At 39.4% G+C, this 21,636-nt stretch overlaps 1 protein-coding gene across 1 annotated transcript in view; it reads left to right on the top strand.

Moving 5' to 3' along the window:
* Positions 1-21,636, top strand: part of ULK4 (unc-51 like kinase 4) — a 669,562-nt gene that overhangs the window by 152,580 nt on the left and 495,346 nt on the right. The window contains exon 20 of the mRNA XM_043966928.1: positions 17,362-17,523. Coding sequence (XP_043822863.1) covers positions 17,362-17,523 — 162 coding nt within the window. The remainder of the gene's footprint in view (positions 1-17,361; positions 17,524-21,636) is intronic.

Here is a 21,636-nt window from a genome sequence, read left to right as displayed (position 1 = left end):
GAATAGCAAATGATGTCCCTGCCCTTAAGAATTCACAATTTAATGGAGGAATCAGCAGGCAAACAACTACATGCAAACAAGAGATGTTCAGATAGATTGGAGATAGATCCACAAGGAAGGCAGCATCATTAGAGGGACAAGAAGGGCAGTCATGAAATGAAAGCGTATCAGAATTATTGGTTGTCTTAAGTAATTTTTCAAACCACTGTCCATGGTACGAAGTTATACTTGGAATTGAATAGTGACGCTATGAAGAGGGTTCTTATGCAGGTCAAAGGACTAGGTGGGCTTTGATGTTATGGTTCTCCATTTTTTGTATAGAGAAAAAACCTCCCTCCTGTAAGCATCTCTTTTTTTTTTGGAGAACCCTTATCTATCAAAATCCACATTTTAAAACAGGTAACATATGGGCCAATTATTTATGTTACAAAAGGATTTTTTACTTTACGAGAAATTTCATTCCAGGATTCCTTGAAATAATGTTTCCTTAGTGCATATAAAATGTAATTGAGTTTGCAAAAATTAAGTTTACCCAAAACTCAAGTTAATTTTCATTATATGGTAGTAACTTTATCTACTGCATAGTGAAAAGCTATATTATTTATATTATTTTTCAGTCATTTCAGTTGTGTCTGATTCTTTGTGACCCCATTTGGAGTTTTCTTGGCAGAGATACTGGAATGCTCTGCCATTTCCTTCTCCAGCTCATTTGACAGATGAGGAACTGAGGCAAAAGGGGTTAATTGACTTGCCTTGGGTCACATAGCTAGTAAATGTCTGAGGCTGGATTTGAACTCATGAAGATATCTTCCTGATTCCAAGCAAAGTGCCACCTGGCTGCTTTCTGCCCCCATTATTTAACATGTTGGCAAATATCTCTGTAAACCCACTGCCCCCTCACAAGGTTAAAATCTGATAAGTGGCACTAATGATGAGACCTACTAGATTAGATCAATTGAATGAACTGAGCTATTCTACAGTTATTAATTATTACTACTTTTTATAAAGTTAGGGAAAATTAGACTCAGTATGTATTGTAGGCTTCAGTTACAGGTTTTAGGAGGGAGAACAAAGAAAGAAATAACATCCATTTCTTAGTTTGCTTGATTTTTTGACAACTAGTGTCCCCCAACATGTTGGATAATAGGCTTTATAATTTTTTTTTTTTAAGTGAGGCAATTGGGGTTAAGTGACTTGCCCAGGGTCACACAGCTAGTAAGTGTTAAGTGTCTGAGGCCAGATTTGAGCTCAGGTCCTCCTGACTCCAGGGCCGGTGCTCTATCCACTGTGCCATCTAGCTGCCCTAGCTTTATAATTTTTTAATCAAAATTTCTTCTATTTTTGGAATTATATTCATAGGGGACAGGACGAGGTAATTGTCATAGTTAGTATTTATTCATGTTTTTGTCCCTTGGATAAATGGTCCCATTTCTTGGTTGCCTAACACATAATAGGTACTTAATATATATTGATTGATTCTACTCTGTGTTGTACTTTATTCTTCATGTTATTTTTCATCTTCTTTACTCACTTCCCAAATCTGTTGGAATGTAAGCTTGATTTGGTCAAGAATTGTGTTATTTTTTTATCTTTGTCCAGCCTCTTTTTTAGGGCCTTACCCATAAGAGGCTCTTAATCAACATTTTTTGAATTGAATAATTAGGTTGGGGAGAGGAGGGGAATCCTTAGATGATTTTTTGGAGCAGGAAACACCCCCTTTTCCATTTTTTTGTGTAGTGTTGTATCCTCTACAGTGAAGTCATTATGTGAATTGGTACTAGGGGAATGATGTGTACAAAAACAAATGATGGATTCCGGAGACTAACATTGAGTGGCATTTGTTCATACACAAAAAGTGATAGTATGACCCCTGCAATATTTTCCTCTTGTCTCCACTCCTGCCACACCTTTAATGACCTGTCAAGATCTTAGTTCAAAAACATGACATTTTAGAGGGATTTGGGTTTTTATTTATAGCTACCTGGTATCCTTAGGCCATCCTACTATAGCTTTAAATTTTTCTATAATACAGGCAACTTAGTTATTAGTAATTATTTCTTAACAGAGTTAAACTCCATTATTAGGACACAATTAATATGAGGTATGGTGTTTTCCATCATTAGGAGACATTTAATTTTTTTTCCACTTTAATAGCATTTTATTTTTTTTCCAATTACATGTAAAGATAGTTTTCAGAATTCTTTTTTTGTAAGACTTTGAATTCTAAATTTTTATCCCTCTCTCCCTTCCCTCCCCCTTCCCCAAGACAGTAAGGACTCTGATATAGGTTATACAGTACAATCATGTAAACATATTTCCACATTAGTCACATGGAAAGAAAAATCAGAACAAAAGGGAAAAACCATGAGAAAGAAAAAAACAAAAATGATGAATATAGTATGCCTCAATCTGCATTCAGACTCCAAAGTTCTTTCTCTGGATATGGAGAGCATTTTCCATTAGGAGTCTTTTGGATTTGTCTTGAATCATTGTACTGCTAAGAAGAGCTAAATCTTTCATAGTTGGTCATTACACAATGTTGCTGTTGCTTTGTATCATATTCTCCTGGTTCTGCTCACTTCACTCAGCATCAGTTTATGTAAGTCTTCCTAGGTTTTTCTGAAGCTCACCAGCTCAACATTTCTTAGAGCACAGTAATATTCCATCACATTCATATACCACAACTTGTTCAGCCATTCCCCAGTTGATGGGCATCCCCTCCATTTCCAGTTCTTTGCCACCACAAAAAGAGCTGCTATAAATATTTTTGCACATGTGGGTCTATTAGGACGCATTTAATCTGAGGTATGGTGCTCTCCATTTTCAGTCTGCAGTTTTTTTTTCATTCTAAGAGATTAGCTATAATGGAATTCTGTGCATAGTTTCTCCAAGTACTATTTCTTTGAGTAACAGTCATATTCTGATTGTTGAATGTATAAATATGGATTCTTAAACACACACACATGTACACACACACACACACACACACCCCTCTTTCCTTTGTGAAGCCTTTCCACGTTAACCTCCCCAGTGACACCTTGGCTTTTTCTAGCATTTGATCGATTTTTTTCCAACATCTTAAGTTAGATCATTAGCTCTTTATGACAAGGGCCTAGCCTTTTGATGACTTGCTTTGTACCATCTGTTCCTGCAGTATTCTATAAATAAGAATTAATAGTGTTGAGAATGTAAGTTTGTATTTGCTTTCAGGAAGGTGCTATGGGAGATCTGACCATCTCTGGCATATTGGGCAGCTACTGCTTCTCCCAAAGAGACACTGGTCAGATTCATGTTCCCTATTATCTTATGGCTCTGTTCAGGTGGGACCTCATTGAGAGGGATGGATATTATCCCTTACCTTTTGTTCTTTAAAAATAAACTCAGAAAACATGTTTCAAGTACTAATATTGAGATGCACCAGGAAAGGCTTCTTGTAGTAGGTGGCGTTGAAGCTGAGATTTGAAGGAAACCCGGGAAGGGAGGAAGCAGAGATGAGGAAGAAGCATATTCCAGACATGGGGAAAGCTGGTGAAATTTTCATGCAGGAGATGGAGTTTCTTGTGCAAGGAACAGCCAGGAGGTCAGTGCCACCAGCCTGCAGAACACTTGGAGGGCTTAGTAGAAAAAAACTGGACAATTGGAAAAAGCAACTTTGTGGAGGGCTTTAAAAACCAGGGACCTGGAGTATGACCTTTGTGTTGATAACTTGGCTAAAAGTCTTGTAGATGAAACAAAAGTAGAAGGAATAAATGAGGACATTGGATGCTTGAGACAAGCTCTAAAAACAACTTGGGGGGCGGAGCAGCTAGGTGGCACAGTGGATAAAGCACTGGCCCTATATTCAGGAGGGCCTGAGTTCAAATCCGGCCTCAGACACTTGACACTTACTAGCCGTGTGACCCTGGGCAAGTCACCCCCATTGCCTTGCAAGCAAGACAAAACAAAACAAAACAAAACAAAACAAAACAAAAGTAAAAACATCTTGGGCAGAATTGAATGAGATTAAGTTCAACTGAAGCAAATGTAAAAACCTACCCTTCAGTTAGGAAACAAACAAACAAAACCAAACAACTTCAGAAATACAAGATGAGGGAGGTGTAGAAAAAGATTTGGGAGTTTTAATGAAATGCAAGATCAGTATGGATTAGTGCAATGTGGCATGATCTTCCTTTGCATTAGGAGAGTCACAGTGTTAGGATCCTGGGAGGAGACAATTCTGTGCTGGCCAGGTAACACCTGGAGTATCGGGTGCACTTCAGTCATATGTTGAAGGCTAAAAGGTCCTCTTAGGAGAGAGATTGTTGGGGAACGTCAGTGTTGTTGAACCTACTGTTCTTTTCTAGTGTATTAATAAGGAAGAGGAAGATGAAGAAGGCGCACTTGCTTTTAAATGTTCTTGGTGTTCTGGCTGAAAAGATTTTTTAGTTAAAAATTAATTTGGGAACAGAATTAATAAAAACACAGTAAAACTGCAAAGCACATGCCATATGTCCCTATATGAGCATTCTTTGTTCTTGTTTCTTTCTGTTTCTGTGCATCCTCACTTTCAGAGATATATTTGTTCCTTTTTCTGTTACACCTAACTTATTCAAAATATCCCCATAGCTTTATCACTCACAAGGCTCACGGTGTTTTTTTTCCTCTCTGATAATTGTTTTTTTTGACTCTCTGGAATATTACCAGCTCTCCACTTTGCTCGTCTACCTAAGTGGGTTAGCCGTTGGCTCAAAAGCTCATTACAGAAATGCTGTCCATCTTTAATCAAGGAGAAGTGTGAGGAGGCTGCTTGTTGGACTTGTTCTTCTGAATGCTGGTTGTTGGGCCTAGTCCCTCCAGACCTTCTTTTAGTCTGGGTCAAATCTATCAAACTCCTATAATGTGTCTTTATCCTGTTAGAGCCCATTTCCCTATAATGTAGATGAAGCTGAATCTTCCTTATTTGCCTTTTACATTAAATCTATCTATCCTTATTTAGAGTCATATTTTAATTTTCAGTTTTCTAAAACATTTCAAGGCTGTTCAGGGAGAATCCAGAGACATCCCAGCCTCATTAGAGGGCTTCTTGTGATGACATTAAATTGAAAGGTTAATCAAGCCTATATGGAATAGTTGCCTAAATCTTAAAACATCTAGATTATAAAATTCTTTTAAATAGTTTTGTTAATATAAATTGTGAAACTTTGCTTGGCCTAGTTAAAATCTGAGAAAAAAAAAGATTTATATAATTAGCATTTGGATTTCATTAAAACTTCAAGTAGTTTGAATAAAGAAGCTATCTGTTTCTGAAAACCAGCCTAATTAAGCAAGTCTTGACTATGATAACAGCTAATAGTAGCTATCATTTATATGTTACCATATAATTTTCAAAGTCTTGTACATTTATTATACCATTTGTTTTTATGACAACCCTGTGAGGTAGATGCTATTATTGGTTCCATTTTCTTGATGAGTAAACTGATAATAAGAGACAACTAATATGAGTTGTGTCTTTTTTTTTTTTGGTGAGGCAGTTGGGGTTAAGTGACTTGCCCAGGGTCACACAGCTAGTGTGTGTTAAGTGTCTGAGGCCAGATTTGAACTCAGGTCCTCCTGACTCCAGGGCTGGTGCTCTATCCACTGCGCCACCTAGCTGCCCCTAGTTGTGTCTTTTAAAATGAAGAATAGAAGAGAATGGGGAACCAGTTAAGGAAACATAACCAATACACCAACCAAATCTGACATTGTCCTCTGTTTTATAGCTGCATGTGCAAAGAGAAGAGGGAGGCACATCCTCATCTTTATACTTCACACTGTTCAGCTTTAATTCTTTTGTGATTGTCATTCTTTCAACTTACAGATGTCATCCTTGTGTATCTTGTTTTCCCTCTTCTGCTTGCTCCATTTGCAGCAGTTCCACACGCTTTAGTCTTTATCATCATTCACTTCTTATAAGTAACAGTAATATTCCACTCCAACAATGTAATTCGATTTGTTTTGCCGTTCCCTGGTTGGTGGTGATTTAGTTTGTTTGTGGCTCTTTGGAACACCATGTATTTTGGTGGATATGGGACCCTTGTTTTCACCAATCATTTCCTTGGTGTAGATGCGTATTAGGGGGATGACTGGGCAAAATGGTACAGCTATTTTAGTTACTTTCTTAGCATAATTCCAAATTACTTTACAGAGCCATCTGTCAGCTCTTTCCACTTGTTAGAGCAAAGATCAAGACCCATCCTTAACTAGAGGAAAAAATAGAAATGACAAGATATAGCTTGTCACTGAGGCAGTTACAACCTATTCTATTCAAATAAGCGGTTGGCATTTGAAAAATGGGAAATAGATAAAAGAAAAGACATCAACACAGACTATTGTTGTTTTCTCAGGAATGCAATCATTTGTCACAACAGAGATACTACAGTGGTTCCGAAGCACCCTTTGCAAATACTTGATTTCCTTATCTAGTAGAGAGATATGACAGCCGTGGGGCAACAAAGGTTTAGAAAATAATCTTGTGTAAAATCTTATGGAAAAGGATGGAAAGAAAATTAAATGCAGTAGTGCCTTATAAAATAGGAAGATGCAACAGAGACTTAAATAGATTTACTGAGAGCTAGGTGAGAGAACTTAACTAAGCAGTCATCCTTAATTGACACCTTTTGTTTTTATATCACCTATAGTTCCAGTACAAAGTACTTTTAATAATTACTGACTCATTGTATAAGTCAAGGTCTGGAAAATGGATTCATCCTCGATTCTTGCTTTTTGTCAGTGATTTTCAATTCTAGATCTTGCACTTCCAAATTAATTTTGTCATTTCATCCAGTTCTATAAAGTATCCCATTTGTAATTTGATTGGTATACCATTAAATCTAAATTAATTTAGATAGTATCATTTATATCATATTGGCACAGTCCAGGCATAAGTACTGAATATTCCTCTAGTTATTTAAGTAATTGGGTTACCTAAGTGGGCAGTGAACTGATTATATATATATATATATATATATATATGTATGTATAGAGGGCTGGGCCTGAAGTTAGGAAGACTTGGGTTCAAATCTGGTCTCACATACTTACTAACTGTATGACCCTAAGTAAGTCACTTACCCTCTGCTTGCCTCAATTTCCTGATCTCTAAAATGAATATAATAAAAGCACCTACCTCACAAGGTTGTTGTACAGATCAAATGAAATAATATTTATAAAATATTAGTATAATGACTGATACACAGTAGGCACTATATAAATGTTAGCAATTACCAATTATTATTATTGTTGTTATTTTTAAAGAACATTTCATAATAAATAGGTTGTAGGTATGCTTGAAATACCTATTTTATGTATTTCCTAGTAATTTTCAATAATACTTATTCACATTTTGTTATTTCCTCCTGGAATTTGTTCTTGTGATATAGAAATGCTATTGATTCTGTGCATTTATTTTGCATCTTGCTTCTTCATTGAAGTGATTAATTGACAGTTTCTTTGTTAATTTTCATGTCATCAGCAAATAGGGATAGATTTGTCTCTTCCTTGCCTGTCTTTCATCTCTAGGATTTTTTTTTTTTTTTTTAGTGAGGCAATTGGGGTTAAGTGACTTGCCCAGGGTCACACAACTAGTAAGTGTTAAGTGTCTGAAGCCGGATTTGAACTCAGGTACTCCTGATTCCAGGGCCGGTGCTCTATCCACTGCGCCACCTAGCTGCCCCCATCTCTAGGATTTTTAAAGGTGAAAGTGAAAGGAGGTCAAGAAACACAAACTAGGAAAGATCTGAAAGGATTGTTCTAACAACCTCTTCTCTCTGTAAATGCCAGTGGAAGCTCTGAAACAAGTAGGGAAGATCAAGGGGACTAGAACTAGCCTGGAGAAAGACAAGACCATTCATTGGAGGACATCACACTTGTTTTGTGTCCTGGTGTTCAGGGTAGAGAAAGCACTGGAGTTCAATGGCACATATTCCTTAGGATCACATCTGTGGGATCAGGGTTTGGGCTTTGTGTTGTGTTGTGTTGTGTTGTGTTGTGTTGTGTTTTAAAAAGAAGACTCAGACAATTTTCTGTTTGATCTCAGGAAAAATGGCTTGAATTTGTAGAGACAGATTTAGGTTTGATATCAGGAGAACGTTCTTAACAATCAGCCCCCTTCCCAAAGTGTAATGATTTCACATCAGGATCTCTGGACTTCAGATGCTTCCTCTGCCAAATGAGGAGTTTGGACTACATGCTTCCAAGGTTCCTTCTAGCTATAAAGTTGTAGCCCAGTGGATAGAGCACCGGCCCTGGAGTCAGGAGGACCTGAGTTCAAATCTCAGCTCAGACACTTACTAGGTGTGTGACCCTGGGCAAGTCATTTAACCCCAATTGCCTTCAACATCCAGGGCCATCTCCAGTTGTCCTGTACCCAGGTGGCTCTGGAGGAGAGAGTGAGACTGGTGACTTTGCATAGTCCTCTCTCACTTCAATCCAGTTCAGTGCAGGTCATGACATTACCTCCTGTTGGCCTGGTCCTCTTCAAGAAGGAAGGACAAACAGCAACAACAAGGACAATAACAACTGGCTGCATTCCTATTCTCCTTCAGGCAGGGAGGCTGCTTTCCTAGCTGTTTGCACCCTCCCCACAGGTACCTAGGTGGCTGATCCCTCAGCCACACCAGGGGAATACTGGGCAGTGTCTCCTGTAGTAGACGGATCCAATGGGCTGGTTGATGTAGCTGGCAGTATGCATCCTCATACTTTTATGCACATTTACATGGTGCCTTCCCTTAAGTAATGTATTTTAATCTTTGACATATTTTTTAAACTAATCTTCCTAAGCACAGAAGAAAGACGACTCCTCCAGCTAGTGCCCTCCCTCTCAGGTTACTGTTCATTCACGGGCTCCGTCTCGTAATGTGCAGTTACACGCTACTGTCAGCTTCACTAGAGTCAGAGCTCTTTGAGGCAGGAATGGTGTTTTTGCCTGGCTTTATGTCACCAGTATTTGGCACAGTCTAACCCACTCTCCCCGCAGCTGCTAAAATGCTTTTCCCAAAGTGAGCGTGTCACTCCCCTACTCCATCAACCCCCTTGGCTCCCTATAGTCATTTGGATTCAATATAAACCCCTCTGTTTGGCATCTAAACCACTTTACAAGCTGGCCACAACCGACCTTTCCAGCCTATTCCATGTTACTCCTCTTCACGCTCCTAGGATATGACTCAGCCAGCTTCCTTGCTGTCCCTCGCTTATGCTCCAGTATTTCTGGTTTTGTCCTGGAATGCCTTCCCTTCTCACCTCCACCTATTAGCATCCCTAGTTTCTCTCAAGACTTAGCTAAAGGTGCTAAGGCCTCCCTCGTCCTCCATGACCTTCTGTGTGTGTTTGTGTATACATACATACATACATACATACATACATACATACATACATACATACATACATACATACATATATATATATACACACACACATATATGTACATATGTTTAATATCCCTATACTTGCACATGTTGCCTCCCCAACCCCCATACAAGCTTCTCTAGGGCAGGGGCTTTGCTTTTGTTTCTTGCTAGCACAGTATCCTGTGAATAGGAGGGCTTAATGTATTTTTGAGTAGAATTAAATAATATTGATGATTCTAAATGACTTTTCCCTAGACTTTTTGTTTCATTAACATAAATGAATAGCATTAATTCTCTAGCAATTTAGGGGACCTTATACACAAAATCTCATTAACTTTGATGAAGGTACTGGTGCCAGGTACTTTCATTCTGTTTTACTCATAAAAAGAGGTTAGGTAACAAGCATTTATTAAATGCTTGCTTTGTACCAAACTTTGTACCAAGCCATGGGGTCATTAAATATAAGCAGAAAGGAAAGATTGTCCCCATCCTTTAGAAACTTACATTCTAATGGGGAGAAGACAAGATCAAAGGGAGCTGGAAAACAGGGAGGAGATGAAGGATATCTGTGGGAAGGGAAGCAGGACACGGTAGCAGAATCCTTGGATTTAGAAGCATAGGGGTGAGAGGAGTGAAGCATGGCTAGGCTAGCTCCTGAAACGGAGGCCTTAAAAGGAATTCACTGTTGGGAGTGGGAGGCCAACATGGCTGAGGCCTGTGGCAGGGTGAGAAGGCCTCAGGCATTGAGGGAAGTCCCAGCATGAGAAGGCAGCTGAGCCACGTTGGTAAAGTCTGTAGGGTTAGAAGCACAGCTGGAGGGGCGTTTTAGAGGGGGTAGTGGCTCCCAGCGAGGGGACTCCATCACCCAGTCTAGATCAGTACCTACTCTGCAACCCATGCAGCTGTCTGGGGGTGCTGATGAATTAAGCAGTTTCCCCCGGAGTCCCACGGCCAGTATCTGTCAGAGATGTGAAGCCAGGTATTCCTAATCCAGGTCTTCTCGATTCCTATGTCAGCTCTAGCCATCATGCAACGCAGCTTCTGCCGCGGTATGGTCATAGTGGTTAAAAAAGTAATAAAAGAAAATGTTTATCATTGGGTTTTTCAGATATCGTTTCATCACTTCTCAGGCAATTAAGAGACAATAAACAAACACAGATTAACCACCTATTATGTGGACGATACTGTATGATGGCCTAGCACTTCTTATCCTCGAGGATCTTGCATTTCTAGGCCCAAGGCTGGTTCAGCTTGGCCACTCTTTGTCTGCGGCATCCTGGTTACTCATTTTTTTTCCTCTGAGCCTTCTTTTCCTCTGCTCTAGAACTATGGATGGATTGGGATTGGAAAGGTCATCTTTAGGGTCACAATTTCAGTCTGAAGAAGCCTGAAAGACCATTTAGTTCGGTCTGTTCCCAAATAGGAATCCTTTCCATGTCATCTCTGACAAAAGGTCATTCTGCCTGTGCTTGGACATTTGCAGTGAAGAGTCAGCTTACTCATTACACTTTGGGAAGGGGGCTGATTGTTAGGGACGTTTTCCTGATATCATGCCTAACTCTGCCTCTACAACTTCAACCCATTTCTCCTGAGATCAAACAGAAAATCCCTGCCAGTCAGAAAATTGGCTGGTTCTTCTTTTTAAAACAAAACAAAACACAACATAACAAAAAGGCCAAACCCTGATCCGACCGATGTGATCCGACGAGACATTCTTTCCCATTGGGGTCACCATACAGGGTCTAAGGAGTATGTGTCATTGAACTCAAATGCTTCCTCTACCCTGAACACCAGGACACAAAACAAGTTTGATTTTTGTTCTCACGTCTTTTTGCCTGGCTATCTCAGCCTTCTACAAGAACCATAATTATAAGGCCTGAATGCCCCAGAAGGCTGCATACATTTTCTTCTGAAAAGAGCCCACTGAGAATTACCACATGTTTAGATGAGCAGATTAATGTATGCCACTGTATCTAATCAGCCACATCTCTTTTATAGCCTGCATAATAGGCTGTGTAATTATCAGATGCTGAACTGACACCTGGCATAGGGTGAATTTTGAAATGTGAGGTTACAAAAAATAAGCTGCTGTTTCTGATACTCATCTTCAAACTCAAGCCCAGCTTAGGGTTTTGATAAATTATCTATCCTTTAAGAGGCAACCTCCATTTCCATTTTTCATGAGAACATCCTTATTTCTTTTTCCGTGGGAACCAAGTGGTAAAGTATCTCATGTCTTTTTAAAAACCAGGGCAAGAGCATTTGAGTTTTGAAACTTAAAATTGCACTGGTTATGCAACCTACTTTGAGAGGTGGTGGTGCTATTGATGAAATGTTCCAGAGGTCTGCTGTGTGCACGTGAAGACAGATAATCAGATTTCCTTAGTTTATTAGGTCAGTTAAATGTAATATCACATCATAAACAGTTGTCATCTTTTTTTTTTCTTTTTGTTTTTATGGTCAGTATGATCTTGCCAATAAGAATAGCAACAGTAATTGACTCCTGGGTCAGGCTCCCTTTTTGTGGGTGGTGCGGGGACTAGGCTACTTTTCTGAAGCTACTTCCTGGCCTGCTCTTTCCTAATGGAAGCAAAGTGTAAGCATAGAATTGGGATGGAGTTAGCAAGCAGAAATTGGCTGGTATCCTTGGATATCTTAAAGAGAGCAAGAAGGAAAATGTCACATCTGTTTTTTGTTTTTTTAAATTTTCCTTCTGTCCCTATAACGAAAAAACGTGTGAAATCCAAGATTTGAATTATTTCTTTACAGTTTTACATACTAATGCACTTGTAAGAGTTCAAAGGTGATTCTTAATATTCTGAACAGAAAGTCCCATACTCCTTTAGGATCCTGTTCCTGGACCATAATCAGTCTGACCTAGCAGCTTTTGTGTCTCAATGTGATTTGATAAATCAAAATACTTATTAGAATATACTAAGGATTTTTATCTTTTTTGGGGGGGGAGGGGCAATGAGGGTTAAGTGACTTGCCCAGGGTTACATAGCTAGTAAGTGTCAAGTGTCTGAGTCTGGATTTGAACTCAGGTCCTCCTGAATCCAGGACTGGTGCTCTATCTACTTCGCCACCTAGCTGCCCTCAGGATTTTTATCTTGAGGGAAATGTCCTGATAGCCTTAGGGAGGGAGGTATGCCCCAGAGAAGGAAAACTGAGGCAGAGTTATAAAGGTAGGAAGTACCCTCTGCAGGCAGAAGTATCTCCAGATGAACCTGGGCAAGTAAAACTCAGGTAAAACTACCCAATTTGGCATGTAGAATCTTAGAGTTCATAAGTTTCAACTTTTGGTCTGGTTTTTCCTCTCATTCGAATGGCTTCTATGCACTTCTTTTTCTCTTTTCCTCCCTTGTAATCCTGGTGCTACTAATTTTGTTTTCAAAGGTATAATTTCTACTTTGGCAAGTTTATAGTTTTCACATGCCCTGGCTCTTCAGGGAAAAAATGATAAATCCAGTAATAACAGATATGCAAAATGAGGTCACCTAAAATTTTAAACAGAAGGCCTAATTTTCCATCTCTATGCATTATAAAAGCACCAATTCCCATAGTTTAACATTTTTACTTTTTATATTTCTAAATTCATTCTTGTTCTAGACAGGTTTCAACATAATTACAGCAAATCTGATTTTTAAGGCATGTGTTAGAGATGCATAATCTCTTTAAAGCATATGATTTTCTATAGGAAGCTTCTTTGCTCATTGCAGGTATATTCAGGCCTCTTCCTAGTTAATACTTTCTCTTTTCTCATTTAAAGCTTTAAAAAAAATCCTAACCAAAAGCAGGATTTTTAAAAAGTTGATACTTTTATTTCCAGTACTGTGGAATTCTTTCCTGGATATAAATCATCTAGGCCAGAGTTCTTGGTGCTGATAGATTTCAGCTTAGTCTGTGTATGAAAACACCATTGTCACAGCTTGTAGATCCACCTCCCCAGCTAGTGTGGCCTTGGTTCCCAGAACATGACAATATGGTACCTTCCCTTAAAGGGCTAAACATGACTTTGGCTCAGTCCCTCCTTCCACAGAGTTAATTAACCAGAAAATGGTACAAGTCTTGATGTTTATATACTTAGATCCCAGAGGGGCTAAGATAGCTGATCTCAGATGGCAGTAAATTGAATTAGTGTGACAGCCTCATTGAGTTTATGGAGCACTGTGAAAATAAATGCCCCTCCCCCCTTTAGCCAAGGCATTGGTATAATTGGTTATTGAGCACTAGAAATGACTTATTTCATCTAAATGTTCCACCCCCCAAATGCTTTGCTTATTACTTATTTATTCAATAAAAAGTATATTTGTTAATCATTATTTGATCATTGTATTAATATCAGAATGGGTAAAAAAATATGTAATGCACACACATATACACAAGGTGTCCCAAAAGTCTTAGTGCAGTTTAAAGCTTTAATAGCTTAAATAGATTTAATAGTTTAAGAAACAGGTATAGCCCCACTGCACTAAGACTTTTGGAACACTGTAAATATGGCAGATGTGATTGCATTAAATAAGGAATTTGTTGTATAAGAACATTCCATAAAGCAAACATTTATGTCCTCTGAAAACTTGATGAGCTTACTTGGATGGGTTGTGGTGCTAGTGATGTCACATTAGGTATGTAAACAGCTTAAGGAGCAATTGAGTTCAAAGCTATTCCAAGGTTGTCTCTTAAATAATTTTCTTTGACCCATTTAGGGCTGCCTGGGTTAGTTAGGGACTTCAACACAACTGGGAAATTCAATTCAAATTTCACGTTATCTCCACAGTGGGTCAGCAGCATCACCATCTTTGTGTGTCTTAGAACTCAGATTGTGCCTTCAGGCTGTAGGCTGATGCCCCAAAGAAAAGCTGGTTTGGCTCTGCTTTGATGGGAAGAGATTTGATTTCTCTTCCTTAGCAACATGCAGGGGATTCTACATGTCTGGCCATCAGCAGAGTTGGTGGCGGTGACCTCAGTGGCCCATGAGCCTGCCTCTAGGACAGCACCTGTGAGATACCACCAGTTCACCTGCATGATTTTATTGCAAGGAAAATAGCAGATTTTAGAATAGGGCCTTCACATGTGATCCTACCACATTTCCCTGGATTATGTCATTTGATATGTTTAAGTATTTCAGCATTGAATATCTCCTCCCCTTTTCATGGAGAGGTGGGAGAGAAGGCACAGATTATATGGATTCTTAATTACAAATAAATGATTATTTATGCGACCACTTTTCCATTCATGTCAGTTTACTGAGCATTTAGCTTGCGTGTTGCACATGATGGTTTGTAAACATGTGCATTGTTGCTTCTTTCAGTTGTGGGTACTCAGCTTTAATTCCAGCAATCCAAGATACTTGGATTTTTTAGGGGGAGGGGAAAACCTAAGGGAAAAAATCAATTAAATTTGGCCATTATGAGACATTATTAGTGTAAAGCTCTAAGTGTATTCCAGAACTGACAGACCAAGTCCCTGGAGTACATGTGTTCCTTTTCCCCTTATTAAATCACTGTTCAAGTTATGAGTGGCATGGGAATCAATGGAGGAAGACATCATACATCTGCCCTTACTACTTACTGCAAAGAGAGCATCCCATTGCTGCTGATTGTATGAGTCAATATTCCATCTCTGAAGTTTTCAATCTCCTTATCAACAATGGTGTCACCTAGTTATAATTATTCTAGCATTAGCTTCCAATCAGTACAAGGGAATAATGTTTTCCTTAGAGATGCGGCCCTCAAAGATAGTCAGATCATATTTTACAGTCACTTTAAGTCATAGGATTTTTTTAAAATGAAAACTGTCTTAGATCATTATTATCAAGATATGGCATAGCTCTTAATTCTAGCCCTTATGTTTTGTGAAGGTAATAGAATGTATGAAAGGAGACAATCAAAATGCTTGTTCAACAGCACCAGATCAAATATGCTTGGGGATGGCATATTAGCAGTCATTGCTCAACAACCAAATATTTGCCTTTCAACTTACAGTGTTAACATATCTACTCTCAGCTTTTTACACAAACACATTAAGGTCCTGGTGTCCATAGAGATAAAGACATTTTTCCTGATATAATACCAAACATTGTCCACCACAGACTTTTTTTTTTTTTTTGGCAGGGCAATGAGGGTTAAGTGACTTGCCCAGGGTCACACAGCTAGTAAGTGTCAAGTGTCTGAGGCCAGATTTGAACTTGGGTCCCCCTGATTCCAGGGCCCATGCCCTACCCACTGTGCCACCTAGCTGCCCCCACAGACACTCTTATAAGCATCATTTGATGATGATGGGTTTGCCTTTAGATTGGGGAATATTATGCACACCCATGACTTTGTAATAGAGTGAATTTTGGGGGTTATAAACATTCAGGATTATATAATAGTGTCCTTAACAGCTTCGGACCCCTTAGGATAAAAGAAGGGAAGTATTTCAGGTGTAAGTGTGGGGCCAGTGTGACTTCTATGTATCTATTCCTTGCTTCTTTTAAGTTAAGCAGTAAAACCCTACTACTTCCACTGAGTGCGGATGGCATCCTGACAGATGGATCTTAAAGTTCCTTATCTTTTTGTATGTGTATAGGGGTCTGAACATTTTGTTACAAGTAGCTTTTGTACGTTTTTTTTAAATTCTAAATTTATTTTATTTGAAAGTGATTCTTGGACATATGATAGACATACACTTTTGAGGGCCAGGATTTCTTTGGTGTGCGTATTTCCTCTACTAATAGGTTGTAATGTCTCTGTGCCTTATCAGAGAGTGTTACAGTTGCTGGGACTGAAAACTTCTTCACCTGGTGATGACAAATCTCTTTTTTTTTTGCGGAGCAATGAGGGTCAAGTGACTTGCCCAGGGTCACATAGCTAGTAAGTGTCAAGTGTCTGAGGCCAAATTTGAACTCAGGTCCTCCTGAGTTCAAATCCATCCTTCCCTGGGCCCAGGCAAAAAGCCTTCTGAGCTCAGGAGGACTTCCCAGACCCTGTCCAGCTTTGGCATGAACTTCAAGAACTCTAGGAGGTAAAACACACTCCCTGTCCTGAGGGAGGTGACATGGAAATATATAAATAGGTACACATAGAAGGCGATCAATCATTTTGGAGGGAAAGTCTCAAGTGGCTGTGAAGGTTGGGGCAGGGGAACTAGAAATGGTCGATCACTTGAAGAGGATGGCAGTTTGAGGTAAGTCCTGGTGGAAGCCAGAGATGCCAAAGGCTAGAGGTAAGGGTGGAGAGCATTGCAGGCCTAGGCTTTTCTCCCAGTTAATCACAGACGTGTGCAGTCCCTCTCCTTCTCAGCATTTTTTAGAGGTTCTGGGGCTGGATGTGATTGGCTAAACACTATCTGCATGACCACACCCTTCATCTTTGCCCCTTTGGACATTTTTGCACCAAATATTTTTATTTGTTGTTAACATTCCTTTATACCCATGATTTCTTTTAGCTTATCTGGAGTCCAAGTACAGGCTTAACTTGACAAAAGATGATTATTCACTCTTTGGTCTGAATGATGTTTATGCAGCTTCTGGCTGACTCTAAGGTGGTATATAAAATCTGAGTGCCCTGCTGTTCTGCGGGACTGACTGACCAACCCTGGGAGGCCTGCTGCTCCATCTGGCCTTCCTCTGCTTTGGGAATGCACACCAAAACATCCCTTTCATTACTTTCCAATTCTCTTCCTAATCTTATCTGGCCTGCTTCATTTTTCTGTGCTTTTTTTCCTTAGGCTTGGTTTTTATATCTCAGGAAGATAAATGAAATTTATTACAGTCATATCTTGGGATAGAACCAGTGGTTAAATGAGTTACTTATAGGGCACTCTAGTTCCCCAGTAACCCAGAAGAATTAACATTCTTCTCAAAGTAGCAAACGCACCCAGGAAGGAGCTTACTTATCTGTATTTTCTGGCATTTTTCTTGTGAATTTTTTTTCTTTCCCAAATCTCTGTGAACAATGAAATCATGAATATATTTCTGAGATATAATAATCTTTTCTTTTTTCTTCCGTTCCCTCTCTAGGAAGAACGCATTGTGAATCATATGGCAGCAAAGATTATCGAGAATGTCTGCACTACCTTTTCTGTCCAAGCCCAGGGCTTTATTACAGGAGAAATTGGACCAGTTTTATGGTACCTCTTCAAACATTCCACGATAGACTCCCTAAGGATAACAGCTATATCGGTGAGACGGCACCTGCATTACCATGTTCTCTTGTTCACTAAGTGAATCTTGTGGTGATGGAAGGGTGAGGATATGAATGGAGGTGATTGGGCCTGCATTAGAAGACCAGAGAGGTCAGGTTTTCCTTCTGTGAGGGTATTCCTTAAACTGAGACTGGAAACCCACCAAGGGATTGGTGGGAAATTTTCTACCCTCTTTTTTGGTTAATTAAATATTTTGTTTTCCCCAATTACATGTAAAAGTAATTTCTAACATTTGTTTCTTAGAACTTTGAGCTCCAAATTCTCTCCCTATCCTTCCCTCCCCTAATGTCTCATTGACAAAGCAAGCAATTTGACATAGGTTATATATGTGCAGATATGGGAAACATTTCTATATTAGTAATGTTGTGAAAGAAAACACAGACCAAAAAACCCGCCAAGAAGAATAACAAAAGTATGCTTTAATCTGCATTCAGACCCCATCACTTCTTTCTCTGTAGGTGGTCAGCATTTTTCATCATGGGTCCTTAGGAATTGTCTCAGATCCTTGTATTGTTGAGAAGAGCTAAGTTGACCTTTGTACCATATTGCTGTTACTATATACACTGTTCTCCTGATTCTGCTCATTTCCCTTTGCATCGGTTCATCTAAGTTTTTCCAGGTTTTTCTGAAATCTGCCTGCTCATCATTTCTTACAGCACAATAGTATTCCATCACAATCACTTACCACAGTTTGTTCAGCCATTCCCCAGTGGATGGGCTTCCCCTCAGTTTCTACCAGGAGTACATTAATCTCTCATTTCCCCCACATCCCCATTGGTGGGAAATTTTTAGAGGATCACAGAGGTCACAACAACACAATTTCCAGTGGCTGGTTCTGAGGGATGTATGTGGACAGAGGGAAATATAAAATCCAGCTTCATTTGTTCTTAGGATCCTTCCCTGCTCTTGACTCCAAGCCTCGAAGGCCTGTGTTGAATTCTTTTCTGTAGGAGGACATTAGTAAGGTGGACATAAAGAGGATTTAATGATGATAGCTCACATTTACATTGTGCTCTGAGTTTTACAAAGATTATTTCGTTTTATTCTTGATATAACCTTGAGCGTCAGGTGCTGTGAGCTCTATTTTACAGATGAGGACTCTCAGGCGGAGAGTTCAAGTGACACAACTAGGGAGGGACTGATGCAAGATTTGAACTCAGATCTTCCTGACTCCAGGCTTGGCACTCTATCCATTGTGACGTCCCTTATGTGATACACTGAGGACCACACTCGGGGGCTGTCCCAGGGGTGCCAGATCCTGGTCTCTTTGAAGTCTTTCAGGCTTCTGACTTTCTCTGACTTCAGAATGTTGGACCAGACTGTTCTGGGCTTTTGTTCTCTTGAAACACAACACCCTGGCCTGTCTTCCCCATTATGACCTTTTTGCTTGTTCCTCTGCCATTTATAGTCTTGGTTTGGTCTAGGTCTGCCTGGAGGCATGCAGCACCATCTCGGGCACTCCTTACTAGCTGTGATATCTTAGTGAAATGGCTGAACTTCTCCCAAGCTGTTCTTAACAAGAGGAAGACTAAATGACCTTATGAGGCCCTTGTGGCCCTGTATCTTTTGACCACTAATGAGGGGAGAACAAGAACCTCCAGTGTCCAGCCGAAGGGCTGAGCATTTCCTCAGCTAGGGACACTCAGAGAAACTAGAGTGTGAAGGAGGATGGCCACTTCAGTCCTTGACATCGATAAGTACTGGCAGGTCTGGGAGGATACTGTAGAGGACAGACTCTTCAGGTGTCTCTCTTGGTGTCATATAGCAGCCGTTGGGATCCAACCCCCAGTCATTTCCAAACAGTAATTCAGCTGTTTTTGTCTTCATCCCATTCCCTCCACAGTGATGCCATTCCTCCTAAACTTGTGAGTTTGGGATACATGATCCCCTTTGGACCTAGGGGTACCTCGCCCTTGGGTACAAACCATACCCAATAGCCTTATCACTCCTTCTGCAGTTCTGCTGGAAAGTTTGAAGCCGCTTTGTCAATGCTTCCCATGGGTCTCTAAACCCAGTGGTGTTATTTATACTGTTATTGATCCCATCACCCTCCGACATAGCTCAGCCCTTCAAAGGGCCTTCTTTCCAGTGGACCTACAAAGGACCATAAGTAGCTGTGCTGGACCAAGGAAGGTAGTTCCTAGATGAAGACATCCTGCAGGGAACCCTTCCATGGAGAATGGGGCTGGGGAAGTCATGCTGGTTGGATTGGGGGAAACTGATTAGTTAGATGGCCATGACTGAGCGTTAACTGTGACTAGAGAAGATGCTGAAAACAACAGGACACTTGAGAACAAAACCATTGTTGTGCACACCACTATTTCAGTAGTGGTGAACGACTACTGAAGTCTAAAAATAGTGTTGTCCCATTCCTTCTATCCAGGACATGAAATCATTCAAAAGAGCAAATAAAAATAATTCTTTAGCTTTTCTTGCTTAAGTGCATCCATTTAAGTTTCTCAGAGATGTATAGTCTTCAATTTTGAACTCATCTCTTTCTTGGAAAATTGCACAAACAAATTCCAAGAAAATGGAAATTAGTAGGAAGGACTCAAAAGATACTCTTTTTCTTCTGCATTATTTTTAAATTGTTAGTTCCTTTTAGTGTCCAAATTCAGTCCTGGGAAATTTACCTTAATTACTTCACACTAAATCTCTCAGTAAGCCTTGAGAACTGATACTTTTTTCCTTTAAATTAAGAAAATAAAAACACTTAATGTGCTTTTAAGACTCCACATTCTCTCAGTTTCTTAGAGGCTTTCCATAAACACTGAAATGAAGACTCAAAAGTCTTTTGAAAGGTTCTTTTCCATTAAATCTAAATCTTCTATATGTTTTTCAAAATGGACCCTGTCTACTGGGATTTCAAACAACATTCTGAAGAGGAGGCATTTTAGTTGATCCTAATATGGCTTTGAATACTCTGTTTGTAACTAGTCTAGAGAAACCTTTTTTACCAAGAAGTTCCTCCATTTAAATTGGATAGGGATTTTGTATCAATAGGAAGTCAAGTTTTGCTGTGCCAGCTGCTCCAAGAATCTTTACAATGCTAATGAGACTGATTGTTTCTCTGTGTGGAAATCACTGTTGGGAGAACTCTTAATTTATTTGAAAACATTCTGATTGTGGTGGGATCCTTAGGGAATCCGTTTAAAATGCTCCTTCATTCTTTTTTTGTCCTTGGGTTAAAAAATAATTAAACAATTCTCTTTTGGTTTCACAGAGGATAGTTTTCTTAGATTCATTACAAACTCCATTTTTGAAACTTTTCAGATGCCCTAATTCAAGACAGCTTTCTGTAATTGCATCTTATTGAACAAGTTCCGTTTTCCTCTGCCTTCATATTGTAGTTGTAACTTCTCTACTAGAAGTAACTCTAATTTTACTTTTAGTTTCTAGATCCTTATTTCTGTCTCTTCCTAACTGGTTGTATGTAACGTGCCCCTTTTTCTACCTTTTTGAGATGAAATTATGCCAAAGTGACCATCATTTATTCTCTAAAGATTGCAACATTGGAACTTGGGCCTTCCATTGTGTTGTGTTGTGTTGTGTTGTATCGTATTGTGTTGTATTGTGCTGCCTCTTTCATTAGCAGGCTCTTCATATAACCAGTGTTCACTGAACTTTTGTGAATGTAAAGCACTTTCCTAATGTTGCTTTTATCAGTCTTTCCTTTCAAGTACGAATGAATGAAAAAAGTATTTTTAAGTGCAAAAAACAACACCAAGTACTTGGGATATACAGGTATCCCTTGGAGATGTTGTGGTTTTGGTTCCAGCCCGCTTCAATAAAGTGAATATTGAAATATAGCAAGTCACATGAAGCTTTCTGTTTCCCAATGCATATAAAAGTTTTGTTTACACTATTTTGTAGTCTATTAACTGTGTAACAGTATTATATCTAAAAATATACATACCTTAATTAAAAATACTTTATTGCTAAAAAAATACTAACCATTATGAGCCTTCAGGGAGGCATGGTCTTTTCTCTGGCAGAGGGTCTTGACTTGATGTTGATGGCTGCTGATTGAACAGGGTGGTGGATGCAGAAAGGCAGGGTGGATGCGGCAATTTCTTAAAATAAGACAATG

This window comes from Dromiciops gliroides, chromosome 5, assembly GCF_019393635.1.
Source record: "Dromiciops gliroides isolate mDroGli1 chromosome 5, mDroGli1.pri, whole genome shotgun sequence".
NCBI classification, from domain to species: Eukaryota; Metazoa; Chordata; class Mammalia; order Microbiotheria; family Microbiotheriidae; genus Dromiciops; species Dromiciops gliroides.
Note: the sequence above shows the minus strand (reverse complement) of the source record. Positions and strands in the feature narration are given on the sequence as shown.